The 17,250-nt window shown below is 44.4% G+C and overlaps 1 protein-coding gene across 4 annotated transcripts in view; it reads right to left on the bottom strand.

Annotated features, from left to right (window-relative positions):
* AK5 (adenylate kinase 5) overlaps positions 1-17,250 on the bottom strand; it is a 243,579-nt gene that overhangs the window by 9,186 nt on the left and 217,143 nt on the right. For all 4 annotated transcript variants that reach the window (XM_068538033.1, XM_068538034.1, XM_068538036.1 and 1 more), the window contains one exon: positions 10,743-10,931. In XM_068538033.1, coding sequence (XP_068394134.1) covers positions 10,743-10,931 — 189 coding nt within the window. The remainder of the gene's footprint in view (positions 1-10,742; positions 10,932-17,250) is intronic.

Raw genomic sequence — 17,250 nt, 5'->3', positions numbered from 1 at the left:
GAACTTCCTCAGCAATTGTGCAAACTTGAAAATAAGGTGTCCTCCCACATACAGTAAGTTTTCACCCCGTAATCAATGTGATAATATTAATTTACAGCAACCCTCTTTTCCCATGAAGAGTAAAAGTAAGCTTCATGATCTTTTCCCAAAGGATCTCCAATTCTGAATCAGCAGAGTCAGAATGTATGAGGTTTTAATATATTTAATTTAATTGAAAACCAGGTGAGTGGATTTGCTTCTGACTTGAAGAATTTATCACTTTTGGTCTAAGACTTGATATAAAATCCTGCAGTAAGTGATATCCTGATCAATATACAAAAGATTTTTTTAATAAAAAATCTAAAGGCAAGTGAACAGGAAATATGATTAAATTTCTGAGGTTTCACCTGACTTCTGGAAGGAAAAGTAGAGCAGTCAGAGATAGTGTTTCTGCCCAGCCGTCAGCAGAACAGATTGCAAATTAGGAAAGTAGTTACGCCACCTTGGGAATTGCATGTTTTGTCTACTCTTTAGTTGTATGAATTTATGAACAGTAAAACAGTTGACTGGGGCATATACCCTGAGAAAACCATAATTCAAAAAGAGTCATGTACCACAATGTTCATTTCAGCTCTATTTACAATAGCCAGGACATGGAAGCAACCTAAGTATCCATAGACAGATGAATGGATAAAGAAGATGTGGCACATATATACAATGGAATATTACTCAGCCATAAAAAGAAACGAAATTGAGTTATTTGTAGTGAGGTGGATAGACCTAGAGACTGTCATACAGAGTGAAGTAAGTCAGAAAGAGAAAAACAAATACTGTATGCTAACACATATATATGGAATCCAAAAAAAAAAAAGAGAAGGTTCTGAAGAACCTAGGAGCAGGACAGGAATAAAGACGCAGATGTAGAGAATGGACTTGAGGACACGGGGAGGGGGAAGGGTAAGCTGGGACGAAGTGAGAGAGTGGCATGGACATATATACACTACCAAATGTAAAATAGATAGCTAGTGGGAAGCAGCTGCATAGCACAGGGAGATCAGCTCGGTGCTTTGTGACCACCTAGAGGGGTGGGATAGGGAGGGTGGGAGGGAGACGCAAGAGGGAGGGGATATGGGGATATATGTATATGTATAGCTGATTCACTTTGTTATAAACAGAAACTAACACACCATTGTAAAGCAATTATACTCCAATAAAGATGTTAAAAAAAAAAAAAAAAAGTTGGCCAGTTCAAACACTGCCCAGATGAAGTGTTTTTCCTGAATTTTCCCACACTGTTCAAAACATTGCTTGAGTTTCATTTTTCATGTATTGGCGCCATGGGGCTCCTGGGAAAAAACCAAGCTGCTATTGAGTGTTTTATGATGATTGTGTGGCTGTTGGCCACCTTTTTCCTCTTCTAACCCTGTCCTCTGTTCAACCAGACAGAGCCCCACACCACTGGGATCCCTCACAGCCAGAGGAGAGCGTGGTGCCCAGCCACGGCCAAGCCCTTCACGTGCAGCACTTGTGCACGTCTCTGGACAATCATCAGATGCGCTTTTCCAAAGTCAGGGTCATGGAAAAGGCTGCCCCTGGGGAGTCGTCCATTTCGGAGATCTGGTCAGGCCACACATTCCTCCTCACTCTCAAGGCCTTAGAAAGAAGGAGGACTACGTACGCCTTTACTTTAGAGAGCTTTAAGGACAAGCTTTAGCAAAAATACCAGGATGATTCATAATCTGCACATTAATGATGGTTCTATACACAGGACTTCCCAAAGTACCAGCAGTTTGTCCATTTAAAATGTTACCTGCTGCTCCCTTTCCTTCTTTCTCTTCCTCTCAATTCTGTCTGTAGTTTAAATTTGACTAACAGATCTTCTCACAGACATGAAAAAACAAAAAAACAAAAAACTGTCCTTTCTTAAAGTGACTTTTCTAAAACAGATCTGATCAGCCATGTCCCTGCTTGAAATTAGTGGTTCCCTTCATTACTTGCAGTACTTAGTTCAAACTTTCTAGAAGAGGCTAGAACTATCCAGGATACAGTAAACACTAGCCACAGGTGGCTACTGAACACTTGAAATGTGGCTAGTATAAATGAGGAATTAAGTATTTGATATTCTATAATTAAAGTGAATCTAACTTTTAAAACTAATATTTGACTCAATTATTGGATCATTAAAAAATATATTTGAACAAGTTGGGTATGTGAAATCTACCTTTTCAACGGGAAATTTTATGAGATACAAATACCATTCTAGTATTTCTGATGAAAATTTAGAATCTGAATTGAGATATGCTTAAATACCAGATTTTGAAGACATAGATTGAAAAAAATATAAAACCATCTCATTAATGATTTTTTATATTGATTACGTGTTAAAATGATAACATTTAGGCTATATTAGGTTAAATAAAATATATTGTTAAATTAATCTCACTTGTTTCTTTTTACTTTTTTTTTGGTTAATGCGACTGCTAGGAAATTGTAAATTACCTATTCGGCCCAGATTATATCTCTGCTGGACAATGCTGGTCTAGAATATTTATTGTATGAAGGAGGAATGAAGCCTCTACCTTGCTTTCTAGTCAAGTCTGCCCCCCACTTTAATCCGTCTGTGCACACTACGTCATGTGCTAGCACTACTGGTCTCCTTCTCATGTCAGAGCCTTGGTCCCCTCCCTTCCATCTGGCTCGAACTTCTGCTCATCCTTTAGGACCCAGCTCAAATGTCTGCTTCTTTCTGAAGCTGTTACCTACCTTTCCAGACCCAAGCTTTTTTGCTCCCAAAGACCTGGAACATTCTGTAAATCCTATTACTATTGATAACATTTACAACCTTGCTGTGGGTGCAGAGTTTCATCTGTCTCTTTTCCTCTCTGAATACCCAGCACTAACCACCCAGCATTTGGAAGTTGGAGATGCCCCATGAATGTCTGTGGACTGTATCAAGGACGTAGATGGAACAGCACCAGTTCTCTGCTGGTAGAATCCGTGGCAGTGACTACTGCAGAGGTTCTGAGTTAGGGTGGAGCCCAGTGAAGGGACTGCCCTGAGCTGGGTAAAAGCAAAACCTAAACCCGCCATGTGATGAAAGCAACCACAGAGGAAGACAATCAGGAATGTGTACAGAAGAGAACAAAAGTCTGGCGTTCTCTTCTGCCTGCTGTCCCGGGAGGAGACAAGGCTGCAGTGAGCACAACTCAGTTCAACAGGACCACAGGGGTGCAAAGAATACTGTACCGAATCAAAAGCTCTTTGCGGGAATCTAGCGAAGGCCTGACAATCAGGAAGGGAGCGGGGTGGAGAGAAGAGTATTTCAAACAGACTCATAAGGAATGGGTTTCTTAAGTCTCCCAGAGACAGATGGAAGATTTATGCCTCATTTGTCAAGCGGGAGGACAGAACCTCAGGGCTCCTCTAGGTCACTCTCTCCTTCATGTACCTTCCTTTCTCCTGGGCCAGCGGGCAGGAGGGAGAGTTTTCTCCAAATCCAGGTTGCTAGTAGCACTCAACCAGGGCAGGTCCAGATTGAATTAGGGGAAGCTTCAGACTCAGAACTGAGAAGTAAACTCAGCTGAGGTGGGGCATTGCTCGAAGAGGCCAGGCATCCAGGAAATCTCAAAGTTTTTCTACATGTTGAAGAACTCTTCTCAGGGCAACAAGGAGAGAAAGGGAAGTGAAAATTAATGGGTTAAAAAAACCCTCTGCTTAGGCCCTGAATAGACATTTTTCCAAAAAAGACATACAGTTGGCCAACAGACACATGAAAAGATGCTCAATGTCACTGATCATCAGGGAAATGTAAATCAAAACCACAGTGAGATATCACCTCACCCTTGTCAGAATGCCTATCATCAAACAGACCACAGATAACAAGTGTTGACGAGGGTGTGGAGAAAAGGGAACCCCTGTGCACTGTTGGTGGGAATGTAAATCGCTGCACACACTGTGGAAAACAATATGGATGTTCCTCAAAAAATTAAAAACAAAACTACCGCATGATCCAACAATTCCACTTCTGGGTATTTACCCGAAGAAAACAAAAACACTAATTTGAAAGCATATATGCATCATTATTCACAATAGCCAAGATATGGAAGCAACCTTAACGTCCACCAGTAGATGACTGGATAAAGAAGATGTGGTACATAAACACAATGGAATACTACTCAGCCATAAAAAGAATGAACTCTTGCCATCTGCGACAACATAGATAGATCTAGAGGATGTTATGCTAAGTGAAATAAGTCAAGACAGAGAAAGACAAATACCGCATGATCTCATTTATATGTGGAATCTAAGAAACAAAACAAACAAACAAAAGAAAATAAAAACAGACTCACAGACACAGAGAGAAAATGGGTGGTTGTCAGAAGTGAGGGGAAGGGGGGTTTGGGAGGTTGGACCAAATTGGTGAAGGAGATTAAGAGGTACACACTTCCAGTTATAAAATAGATAAGTCATGGGGATGTGATATACAGCCTAAGGAATATGGTCAACAATACTGTAGTAACTTGGGAAGGGGACAGATGGTTACTAGATTCATTATGGTGATCATTTTGTAATGTATTTGAATTTCAAATCACTATGTTGTACACCTGAAACTAACGTTATATTGCGGCTACTAGAAAATTTAAAATTACACCTACGGCTCACATTTAATTTCCATTGGATGGCACTGGGGTAGAAGGAAGAGAGTTATGTGTTCCTGAGAAAAACAAGGAAGAGTGGTACATAAAAAATACAGCAAACGTTCTTGAGTTAAAAAAAACTGTCATGCCATTGAAAATCATTGAAAAGCAGACCTATATCTGGACTCCAGTTTTAAATTACACGGAAAAACATTAAAATTTTTTCTTTAAAGATACTAGTTGAAGAAAGTTTACTTCCAAATTTGTTTTTGCCGAAATTCTTCCAGCACACTAAATGCTTCAAAACAATGGAGCAACGTTTACTGACTTGCCACAGAGAAATATTGTGACCTAAATTTTATATACTGTGAAACAGTTATTTGTGTAACAAACCACCATAGTGACATTCTCAGGTATTCGTAGAGAGATTGAACTAAAAATTAGTTCAAGAGTTATTTTAGCCAATTGAAAGAAGAATCAAAATGAAGAATTTGAGTACAGAGGATTCAAGGTATAAAAGTAATCTGGGTTTTTCCTTGCCTTGTGCTAGATTCCTATCTTAGGAATGCACTTGACTAAGGGCTATCAAGTAGATTTTGCATCCAAGGGGTAAAATTTGATTCGATGCTGCCTTCTGCTTCCACTCCTTTCATGGAAGTTGCACAACTACATTTCTCATTCTTTATCCCTCAGTTCACAGGAAGTCTCCTGCCAGGTTGGATGACTACCCAGAACAATAAATGGGTACAGCTGTATTTTGGGACGTACTAAAAATGGCTAAGCTATTTATGAAGTTGGGACACTGCAGCAGAAGAACTGTTGAACGAATAACTTATTTTCTCCTTTACAAAAGCCAAGCTGCCAAGGAACTGGATTTTCTGCATCTGTTGAATGAATGTTTAATGAGTCATTGGCCTCTCTTTTTATGTTTTAAATTGATTAAGACTAATAAATAACCCAGGGATGGATATCATCTGTTACCAGGACCGCTTCCTCTATGGCCTGGGGGTATTTCTGGGCTTATGATGCCATGAGCAAAAAGTATATTAAAAAATCAAGAGGGCCTCCCTGGTGGCGCAGTGGTTAAGAATCCACCTGCCAATGCAGGGGACACGGGTTCGAGCCCTGCTCAGGGAAGATCCCACGTGCCGTGGAGCAGCTAAGCCTGTGCACCACAACTACTGAGCCTACGCTCTAGAGCCCACAAACCACAACTATGAGCCCGTGTGCCACAACTACTGAAGCCCGTGCGCCTAGAGTCCGTGCTCTGCAACAAGAGAAGCCACCGCCGTGAGAAGCACGCGCACCGCAATGAAGAGTAGCCCCTGCTCGCCGCAACTAAGGAAAGCCACGCACAGCTTGCACAGCAACGAAGAACCAAAGCAGCCAAAAATAAATAAATAAAATAAATAAATTTATTTTAAAAAAAAGAAGAAACTCAAATGTAAGAAAATATATCAAAATGGTCATTAATGATTATCTTTGGGTTGAAGAATTCTGGATAATTTTTATCTTTATGCTCTTAAATTTTCTAGTTTCTTTTTAAAAAGTAGTTGTTACTTTTATCCTTAGCAAAAGGAGAGGTTTTAAATATCAATTTATACACTTCTGTACTTGCCACTTGAGGAAGCTATTTCTGGAATTTCTCCCAGTTCACAAGATCTTCTCTTCTGGAAATTCCTTGTTCTCCCTTCAGTTTTCAGGGAAGAGTCCCAGGCAACCATGAAACCATGTTTTTATTAGTCAGGTCTTAATTCAAATGCTACCTCCTTAGAGACTTTCCAAACACCTGTCTAAAGTCCCCATCCCTAACAAGTCACTCTGTTTTGTCTTATTCATAGAGCTAATCCTATTAGCAATTATTTTATTTTCTTGTCTACTGCTCTTCTCTTTTCAGTGAGGGACTTTGTCTTATTTATTGCTGCGTCTCCAGCACCAAGAATCTGACACGTGCTATGCACTCAATAAAACAGCCACAAGTGAAAAAAGCTCCACGTGACCCCGCCTGCCTGGCCATAGCTGATAGGACCAGGGACTGGAGCAAAACAAGGCCAATCAGAATATTTCTCTCTGGAATTTGGAGCTGTTGTGGTAACATGAACATGGAAGCTGCTCGTTTGCCATATTCTAGCTTCTGGGCCAGAGAAGGAGAAAAATTAAGATGAGAGAGAGAAGGAGGGAAAGACAGGTGTGAGGAGCATAGGGAAGCCTGGTCCCACGGGCTTCCTGGACCTGCTGCGTTTCAGCCTTGGTTCACATAACCTTACAAGTAAGCTCCGTGTTTCAGGTTAGGCCAGCTAGGGTTGGTGCCTGTTACCTACAACCTCATGAATGTACCTGTGGTCACCATTATGCTTTAAAAATTCATAGCCAAAATATTTGAAGAAAATAATCCAGAATGTTTGCCTCTGAGTGATGGGACTACCTAGTTTTCTATATTTTCTAAAACAAGTATGTGTTACTTTTATGATTACAAATATATGTGTTTTTTTTTTTTTTCCCCTGAGAAGCATGGAGTGACAGACCTAGGGTATTCCAGGAGATCCCATTCTGTCCATCCATTTTATTCTGCTGAGAGGTTTAGCTGTGAAATGACTCACCAAGTTCCCAAAGCTCATTTCCACCACTGTGGCTTGGGTTTTCTTATACCCAGGCCAGTATTCTCTCTACTGGGCAACCTTTGGACAATTATTGTGTTGTTCACTTCAAAATGCTACATTTCAATTATTTCTTCAATAATAAATACTCTTCCCTCAAGGTGAAAAAAGCTTTCTCTTACAGATCAACTCTAATGAGTTGTGTGTGACTACCTGTATTGCTGTGTTGAGAAAGTTTCTGAGGCAGCGTCCAGACTGGGTAGGAAGGTAGTACCACAGCTGACTAATTGATGTCTGCCCTGAGTGCAAGGAGGAATGGAGTGACGCAGACGAAAGTTCTAATTCTTTCTTAGATGCAGCGCAAAGCTGGCGTTGTAAGAGAGGAAAACGGAAGGTCAGGGGATCCATTCGGTTCACATATGCTTCTATCCCTTGGTTTATGATACAGGAAGTTCTAACTTTACTGTATGATGATGGCATAACAAAGACAAAGAATAAGGCAGTGACTATATAAGTTCTGCTTTGCTTTTTCATTACTTTTGTTCGAAATTTCATTGCACTTTTCCAGCTAGTTGGTGGCCAAAAGGGCTGATTATCATTAAGCAGTAAAGGTGTCAGGGGCTGGATCGAGTGTAAGGATAACTGGGCAACACTGAGGTCTGAGGGAAGTGCTTTTGGAGGGTCCTCTGTTTCTGGGCTGGACCACTGGGCAGCTCTAATTCCTAAAGAAATCTCACTGAGCTACTGATTCATCTCACTTGCATCTTGAAGTGCATTCACCACCCCCATCTAGTTTAAGAAAACTCCTTAAATGATCCAGGAGCCCACCTGGAGAGTGAGCAGCCCCGCCTTGGGCTCAACAACCAATGAGACAGGGAAGGGGTACTAAGAATCCGAAGAGCATTGCAGGAACAAGACACAGGCTGTCGCTTCAAATCAGAGGCAATTAAGCTGATGCTCGGAGACCAGGCAGGAGCCCAGAAGGCCAGAGGACACAAAGGGACAGAGACTTTCACCTCCAGTGGAAACCAAGCCGGCCTGCTCTCTCGCCTCTCCTCCAGTCCCCCTCTGTGGCCCGAGCTGCTGGCGAGCCGCATGGGGCACCTGCAAAACATTGTCACCTCCCTGGGCCCCTGGGCTAGCACTAGGCTGCCCTGTGCTGTCTCTACTCCAGGTGGGGGAGGAGGTCTGTTCATCTCTGCAGCTGTGTGGGTGAGGACAGCCCCAGGCAGAGGCAGGGACAAAGCAGCTTCTTCAGAGAGGCCCTCTGGGAGTCCTGAGGGCTGGAGCCCACGCTGTTCCAGAGTCAGGGCTGGAGTGGTTTTAAATATTTGCCAAGTGGATCATACATGTTACCTCACCGCAGACCCAACAGCAAGCATCTCCAAAATGTGGTTGGAGGGGAGCTGCAGAGATGAGCCGCATGGGACGGGAAACTCCCTTTCCCATTAACTTAGATATTAAATTTCTAAGGAGGATCCCAGAAATCAGCTTTATCTGAGGACTCGGTTAGCCCCGCGTGCACGTGCCAATCATTTGTGAGTGTGTAGAATTTAGGTTGGAATAATACAGGAGAGAGGTAAAAGGGCTTTTCTGACTCTGAATTACTTAGGGACTTTTCTCACCTCTGCAAATCTTGAAAGTGGAAGGTAATTTCCACGTGTGTTCTAGGCAGCACGAAGGGTGGAAATCACCAATCCTGGAAAGGCCTCTGCCACCTGAATTCTTAAGACCCTGCTCTTACATAGTGCACTTTTTGTTTGCTTGTTTCTAAAGATCTAGATCTTTGTTTTGTGTAGCAACCAGAGGTTACATGAAGTACAGCAAATAGGATTCGTCTTGCTCAAGTCCTAGCAATTGGAAGGAGCTGCCTGGCGCGCTGTGCTAACAACATCACGAGGCCACGTCTGGGTCTTGAGGAAAGCGCCACGATGGCTTAGCAGTGTCTGCTGTGGGTGCAGAAGGTGGGGATGACGGCTGTCATGTCACACACATGACATCTCTGAGTTAAATCATGGAGCACCTTTCAGATTCGACACAGGGCTAAGTTCGTACGAGTCTGGAAAATGGACCATTAACAGGCTCAGAAGATAAGAATTCATTATCAGTGGTTTTCCCCAAGGAATGGATCATGTAGCTGTCTCCGAGACAAGTTTGTTATTGATTGACTGATGTCTCCTTTTAACTTCCTGGGAAAAGCAGAAAGTAGCTGTTCACTCTCTCTCCTCTGCGTTGGGTCCTCAGGGTTTGGTTCCTGGATACTCCCCAGCCTCCCAGCGGTCTCCTGGCCTGACCTTCTTGGGACCCATTCTCCACAAGGCTGATGGAGGGAGCTTGCTAAACGGAAACCCTGACTATGTCTGTCCTCATTGGTAGTTCCCATCATCATCCTCAGGATAATTATTTGCTCCTATGATAAGTTCATCTTGATCTGGTCCTTCCTTGCCTCTCCACCTCCACCTCTTGTCCCTCGTTTCCTTGGCACTGTAGGTCACAGCCGAGCTCCTTCTGTGTGAGGGGCTCTGCTCCCCTTACGGCACCCGCACCTCGGGCTCAGCTTAGTTCTCCTCTGGTGACCTTCCTCAACGCCTTCTGCCTCCCCTCAGACCAGCTTAAAGGGCCCTTGGAACTCACTCTGTGCTCGCTTTGACCCCATACTGTGATCACAGGTGTGTCTCTCTCCCCTACTAAACCCTAGGCTCTAGCAGGCAAGAACCGCATCTTATCACCTGCATCCAAACCACCATGGCAGTGGATGGTCCATAGGAGGTGCTTGATACACAGTTATTAAATGAGTGAATGAATGGGGATTGGGTAGTTTTCCCAAATTCGTGAACTTAACAGGGACTCAGCATGGATTAGCGCTCGTGATCATTGAGTTGACCCCACCCGTTTCCTCATTGTTTCACCTCATCTGCTCTCCTGGCCCCATATGTTGCTTCTCCCAATAACACTAGTCATTGCAAGAAACTGAGGCAGCCAAGGGCCAATTATGAACTAGGCAAAAATCTAGAAATGCAAAGTTGTTGAATTTTAGATCTAGACAAGACCTTCTGGATCCTCCTGTGCAGCTGACGTCTGGGAGGCAGAACTTAGGCCTCATCCACACCTCCCTCCCTTCCTCCCCCCTCCCTCCCTCCCTTCCTCCCCCCTCCCTCCCTCCCTCTCCCTTCCCCTCCTTCCCCTCCCCCTCCCTCTCCCCCTCCCTCCCTCCCCCTCCCTTCCTCCCTTCCTTCTCCCCCTCCCTCCCCGCCTCCCTCCCTCCTTCCCTCTCTCCCTCTTTCTTGGAAATAGGACCGTTTCCAGCAACCATAATGGCATCTATAAACATTGTATGGCCAGGTTTTCGTGGTCCGTATGATGACATACAAAAGTGAAAAGAGTAAGGGACACATATTTTGGCCCAAATTGTGCAGCTGTATGCAGTTCTAATTCCAAGATCCCCTAACCGAAATTTCCTATTTTTTTCTCTTTTTTTGAAAAAAAAGTGGGCGGCTGGTTCATTTTGGGGGGCTGTGAGGTGACTCACCTTATGCAGCTGTGTTTTCGTCTCATAGTAGGCGACCATGGGGATGGAGGCCCGGTAGTAGGTCTCAAGGCGCTTGGTGAGAGCGGTTCTGTCGTCCGCGCGCGGGCCGCTCCCGCTCCGCTGGAGAAGGCGGTTGGTCATGGTGTCTGCCGAGCAGTCCATACAGATCACCAAGCGAGGGTCTCCAATCTGGGGATGGGGAGGGGGCACAACACGCTCAGAAATTCCACTCAGCGAGGTTCTGGGAAGACCTGGGATCCCTAGTTCTTTACTTCTGCTTCCTCTCAGGGTCCCAGACCAACATTGTGGCAGAGTTGGGACAGGACATCACGGCTCCTTATTTCCACATCAGCGGCTTTCCACAATCTGTCCTCCACACTAAGGGGAGGGGTGTGTGTGTGTGTGTGTGTGTGTGTGTGTGTGTGTATGTGGTGTTTCCTGCTGGGAGCCCTGCCTGACCTACCGAGACAAGCTAATCACCTCCTTCTGTGTCCACCACTGTGCCTTACATGAGCCTCCAGGAGCACACTGTGGCTGTGTCTGTACTGCGTGGGGGTCAGGAGAGCACAATGGTTGAGCACACAGAGGTTCGAGTCAGGCTGCTGAGGGTCAAATCCTGGTGTGGTGACTTGTCTCCGAGATGGTCTTCATTGATTCATTACCTCCATGTACTTTAAGCTCTTCCCCCAATTGAGACATAGAGTCCATTCCTCTACCTCCTTGAATCTGAGCTGAACTGTAACTGACCAACAGAACATGGTGGAAATGATGCCACATGCTTTTATTTTTTATTTATTTATTAATTTTTAACATCTTTATTGTAGTATAATTGCTTTACAATGGTGTGTTAGTTTCTGCTTTATAACAAAGTCAATCAGCTATACATATACATATATCCCCATATCTCCTCCCTCTTGCGTCTCCCTCTTACCCTCCCTATCCCACCCCTCTAGGTGGTCACAAAGCACCGAGCTGATCTCCCTGTGCTATGCGGCTGCTTCCCACTAGCTATCTATTTTACATTTGGTAGTGTTATATATGTCCATGCCACTCTCTCACTTCGTCCCAGCTTACCCTTCCCCCTCCCCGTGTCCTCAAGTCCATTCTCTACGTCTGCGTCCTTCTTCCTGTCTTGCCCCTAGGTTCTTCAGAACATTTTTTTTTAGATTGCATATATATGTGTTAGCATACGGTATTTGTTTTTCTCTTTCTGACTTACTTCACTCTGTATGACAGACTCTAGGTCCATCCACCTCACTACAAATAACTCAATTTCATTTCTTTTTATGGCTGAGTAATATTCCATTGTATATATGTGCCACATCTCCTTTATCCATTCATCTGTCTATGGATACTTAGGTTGCTTCCATGTCCTGGCTATTGTAAGGCCATATGCTTTTAGAAGCAAGATCATAAGAAGTTTTGCAGTTCCTGCCTGGTCAACTGCCATCTAAGATGTCCAATGACTCTGACTGCTAGGCTGGGAGGAAGCCCAAGCTAGCCACACAGAGAAGCCATGTGGACAGAGATGCCTGACCAGACCTTGGCTGTTGTAGACATCCCAGCCCCTGCTCCAGACATGTCTACTCAGCCTTACCAACTATCTGACTGCAACTGAATAAAGGACCTCGAGTGAGAACCAGCCAGCTGAGCCCATCAACCTCCAGAACCCTATTAGAGAAAATAACAAATTGTTTTTTTAAGTTACCTGACTTCATCATTAACTAAAAGTGTCACTCAACTTCTCTGCACCCCCAACTTTCTCATTTGTTCAATGAGCATGATCACAGAATTGCTGTGAGGATTAAATACAATTAAATAAGGTAATGTAAGTAGATTGCTTGGCATATGGAAACACTTGGTAAGTATCAGCCACTATGCTTGTTTCCCATATTGAGCTATGATCTCTTTCTTTGTGTGTAGGCGTTAGGAATGCTCAGCTCCTGATTCCAAGTCTTGTATATAGTAGGTAACAAAGAAATGTTTTCATGAATGAGTGATAGTGTATGATCAGTAGTGTGTCTCTCCCCATCTCCCCATCCTTCCCTTAAAGTGTTCTTTTGCTTCTGATGTCTCTCTCTGGAGGATACCAACCTTGCCTCCACTACCAATCTCAACCCTGGATCAGAAGAAATTGTTGCTCTCTTCTGATCTTGCCATGTAAACGAAAGTTTACCGCCCCACTGTGGAAAGCACCTGGGAGGGATGGGAACAAAGTCAGGGTAGGCGAGGACTTTAAGACAACACGCAGAGTCGTAAGTTGTCAGTAAGTGCTGTTCAATGATTTATCTACCGCCTCTGAAGGATGTACTTTAAGAAACAGAGTGGAAAAATTCTCCAAAATAAACCTCTGGAACATGTCATCTAACTCTTCTGTCTTTATTAATTGGAAGAAAAAAAAAAAGAGCATTTGAGCAGTAAGAAAGCTGGGTGAAAGTTTAGAAGACAATGACCCTTGTCCACCAGCAGAGGGCGAGCTTGGGAGGCAGCCTAGGGCTCAGTTACAGAGTTCGGCTCCTGGAGCAGTTTCCGGCCGGGGTTGTGTTTGGAGACTGGGCGATTTTTCTTACTGTGGCGGTTTTCAGGCCACTTGTGAGGACACGGACGACAATTCAGGGACTCATTCAGGTACAAACAGAGATAATGTGTGTCTGAGCAGGAGCTGGCAGTGAATGAACCGAAATAAGTGCAGGACAGAGAGGGAGCTTCCACCTTGATTCTCAAAGTGTGGGCTGTGAACCGGCAGCACAGGCTTCATCTGGGAGCTTGTTAGAAATGCAGATGATCAGGCACCATCCTCGACCTGCTGACCCTGCATTTTAAGAAGATTCCCAGGTAATGCTTCACAAAATAATACCTTGAGAAGATTGGGGTTTGACCCAACCTATTTCTCCTGGCGTCAGCACTCCCTTCCTACATAAAAAGCTGTCGAGCAGCCATTCCATTTGGAAGTGGCCTGTACCACTGATTCTTTTTTTTTTAATTAATAGATTTTAAGTTTTAGAAGTTTTAGGTTTATGGGAAAATTGAGCAGATAGTACAGAAAGTTACCATATAATTCCCCTCCCCTGGTTTCCCTTATTATGTCTTTAGGGCGATACATCTGTTACAATTAATGAAACAATACTGAAGCATTAACTGAAGTCCATAGTTGACATTAAAGTTCATCCTTTGTGTTGTACATTCTATGGGTTTTGACAATTGCATCATGTCATGATCCACCATTATAGCATAATACGTAATACTTTCACCCCTCTGAAAATCTCCTGTGCCCTTCCTATTCATTCCTCCCTCTCTCTCCTCCCTAACCCTGGCAACTACTGATCATTTTTTAACTGTTTCTATAGAATTGCCTTTCCCAGAATATCATATTGTTGAACTCATCCAGTGTGTAGCCTTTTCAGGCTGGCTTCTTTCACTTAACCATATGCATTTAAGTTTCTTCCATGTCCTTTCATGGCTTCAGAGCTCATTTCTTCCACTGATGCTTTTAACACCTAAAAGTTTTTGAAATGTTTGAGTGAAATACCATTCAATCATTTTTCAAAACGCTTTGATATATTCCTTTAGAAAGTCCCTTGGAGTAGCTCTGCCTTTTTTCCCTGGACCATGGTTAGCCTCTAACACAGCGGTCCCCAACCTTTTTGGCACCAGGGATGCTTTCGTGGAAGACAATTTTTCCACGGACCCATGGGGCGGAGGTGGGGGGATGGTTCAGGCGGTAATACGAGCAATGCGGAGCCATGGGGGGCGATGGGGAGCCATGGGGGGCGATGGGGAGCGGCAGAGGAAGCTTCGCTCGCTCACCCCCACTCACCTCCTGCTGCGTGGCCCGGTTCCTAACAGGCCGAGGACCCGTACCAGTCTGCGTCCTGGGGGCTGGGGACCCCTGCTCTAACATCCCGTGGAGGGGAGAACAGAGAACTCTGTCCTTGTCTGGATGAGCCACAGAGACTTGGGGACAACTCCATGTCCCCAGCACTCCCCTGCTGGCTCCCTGGAATTCTGCCACAGCAGTACTGGGCTCTTCATGGCCTTCGGGTATTCAGGGGACCCTTATTAGAGCACAAGTGCCCTTGGGAGGGCATTGAGATATGTAAGAACATTTCAGCAGCTGGCGCACTGTGCCATCGCTCTAACCCCTGTGGGGAGGAAATGGAGGCCCACAGAGGTTAACTTGCCCCAAATCACTGAGCACTAGTTAGTGACAGTCCTGAGCCAGCTGCGTGTAACTCCAAAGCCTGGTGACTTCACCCTAGTGGAGGGTGTCAGAGCCTTCAGAATGGGACTCAGGCCAGATGCCTGGTGGGCCAAGTGGAGCCAGGAGAGGAGGGTGGGGTAGTAGGAAAAGAAGTGGACGGTGTCAGAGGCCATTTAATTTTATTTTGCGGAAACTTGTTTTCGCTGCCTCTGGGGATCTAGCTGGGATCAGCACTCACTCCAGCTGAGAGCAGCCCGCCAGGATGAGGATGTCAGCTGACTTGTGATGATGGCTTTGCCTGGAGAATTCCAGCAGGTAGAGCAGGAGGAGGCGTCTACCCTGCTCTCCTCTGCCCCCCACTTTAGTTTTCTTCTGATTAAGTCAGGACACGGGTTAAGCCATATTACCAGTGGGCAGGGTCCTGCCATTCAGGAACTCTCTACGGTTCAGAGTACTAGCTTTCTTGTTCTCTCTGGGTGCCTCAGTTTCCTCATTTTAAATGAGGGTGACAAGAGTTTCTGCCTCATAGGACGGCTGCCGAGGATTAAATGAGTTAATACATGGCCCATTTCAAGCACTGCATAAATGTGAGCTAATGTTATGTAATGTGGGCCTGGCAATATTCATTTTCATCCCTTTGCGCTTTGTAAAAGCCCCTGTTGGTCAGATTTGAGTTTAGAAAGAGTCAGAGGCCCCACCCGTGCTTTTAGCCTAAGTTGTGCACTCCAGCGCGTCTACCAGCCTCACTGCACTGGGAGGTAAGGCCCGGCTAACAACAGAGCCACAGGCCGATTTCCCATTTGCTCTCACTCCTGAGCTTTATCCCCTTGGGGAACCTCAGTAGAGGAGGGGTGATGGGGTCATTCCAGCATTGCTGAACACGCAACCCTAATAATAATAATACCACCCCATCGCCACCGTAACGTCTGCCCTGGTGCTGCCATTACATAGCTCAAAAGTTCTGCAATGAACCGGAAGTTGGAAGAAGAGAGTGGAGGGGCTTCCCTGGTGGCGCAGTGGTTGAGAATCCGCCTGCCAATGCAGGGGACATGGGTTCGAGCCCTGGTCCGGGAAGATCCCACATGCCGCGGAGCAACTGGGCCCGTGAGCCACAACTACTGAGCCTGCGCGTCTGGAGTCTGTGCTCGGCAACAAGAGAGGCCGCGATAGTGAGAGGCCCCCGCACCGCGATGAATAGTGGCCCCCGCTCGCCGCAACTAGAGAAAGCCCTCGCACAGAAACGAAGACCCAACACAGCTATAAATAAATAAATAAATAAATAAATTTAAAATTTCCTTTCTCTTCTTTAAAAAAACAAAAAAAAGAAGAGAGTGGAAAATCTCAAGTGGAAAATCCCGAGGTGGTCCCAAGGCTTGCCACAATTCCAAACCACTAGGACACACCAACTAGAAAGTTCCTTGGCCAGACTCATAACCTTTTTTTTTTTTTTTTTTTGCTAAGAGTTCATGCCGAAGATTAGAATACATTTATAAACAGAATCACTGATTCTGTAGATGAACAGTGTTATGAGACAGTTCAGAGCTGTCAGGCAGAGGGATACACTCATTATCCACGCATCCAGGAAACTCATCTGCATAGTCAGGCTAAGGGCAGAATTTCAGCTAAGAGGCTTCTGGGAGGAAAAGGCAAGAGCAAACCCGTGCATTTCACTTCTGTTAACATGTGTTTAGCTTGGCTGCTGAAATGTTGGGTCAACACAGGAAAATGTTTCGATTTCACACCAGGGAGTCAGGCAAAGCACACACCCTCCTTGAGATGAGAATAATCTATAAAGTGGGGATAATAATACCTACTGAATAGGATTGTAAAGATTAATACAATGACATGCGTAAAGCATGTAGTTCAATTCTGGGCACATTTTAAGTGCTCAAAAAATAACAGCTATTATTCAGATAGTTATGTATCCTGTATGATTTTAACTGCATGAAAATAGGTAGAACCAAGACCGGAAGAACAGACATCAGACTGTTATCTCTGGGTGGTTAGTTAGTCTTTGTTTTACATTTTCCTGTATTGTCTCATATCTATATAATTCCTACTTCTATAATCAGAAAAAATATACATAATTTTGAAAAAAAAACCCATAACAATTTATTGAACATCATATGCAGGCTTATACATATATAAGGCACATTTCAAGGATTTCAGCCAATCCTCCCAACAAGCACTGAGGTAGCAATTTTTTCTTTTTTTAACTGAAATATAGTTGACATACAATATTATGTTCGTTTCAGGTGTACTACATAATGCTTTAACACTCGCATACATTATGAAATGATCACCATG

The sequence above is a fragment of the Eschrichtius robustus genome, chromosome 3, assembly GCF_028021215.1.
Source record: "Eschrichtius robustus isolate mEscRob2 chromosome 3, mEscRob2.pri, whole genome shotgun sequence".
NCBI classification, from domain to species: Eukaryota; Metazoa; Chordata; class Mammalia; order Artiodactyla; family Eschrichtiidae; genus Eschrichtius; species Eschrichtius robustus.
This window is presented reverse-complemented; position numbering and strand designations above follow the sequence as displayed.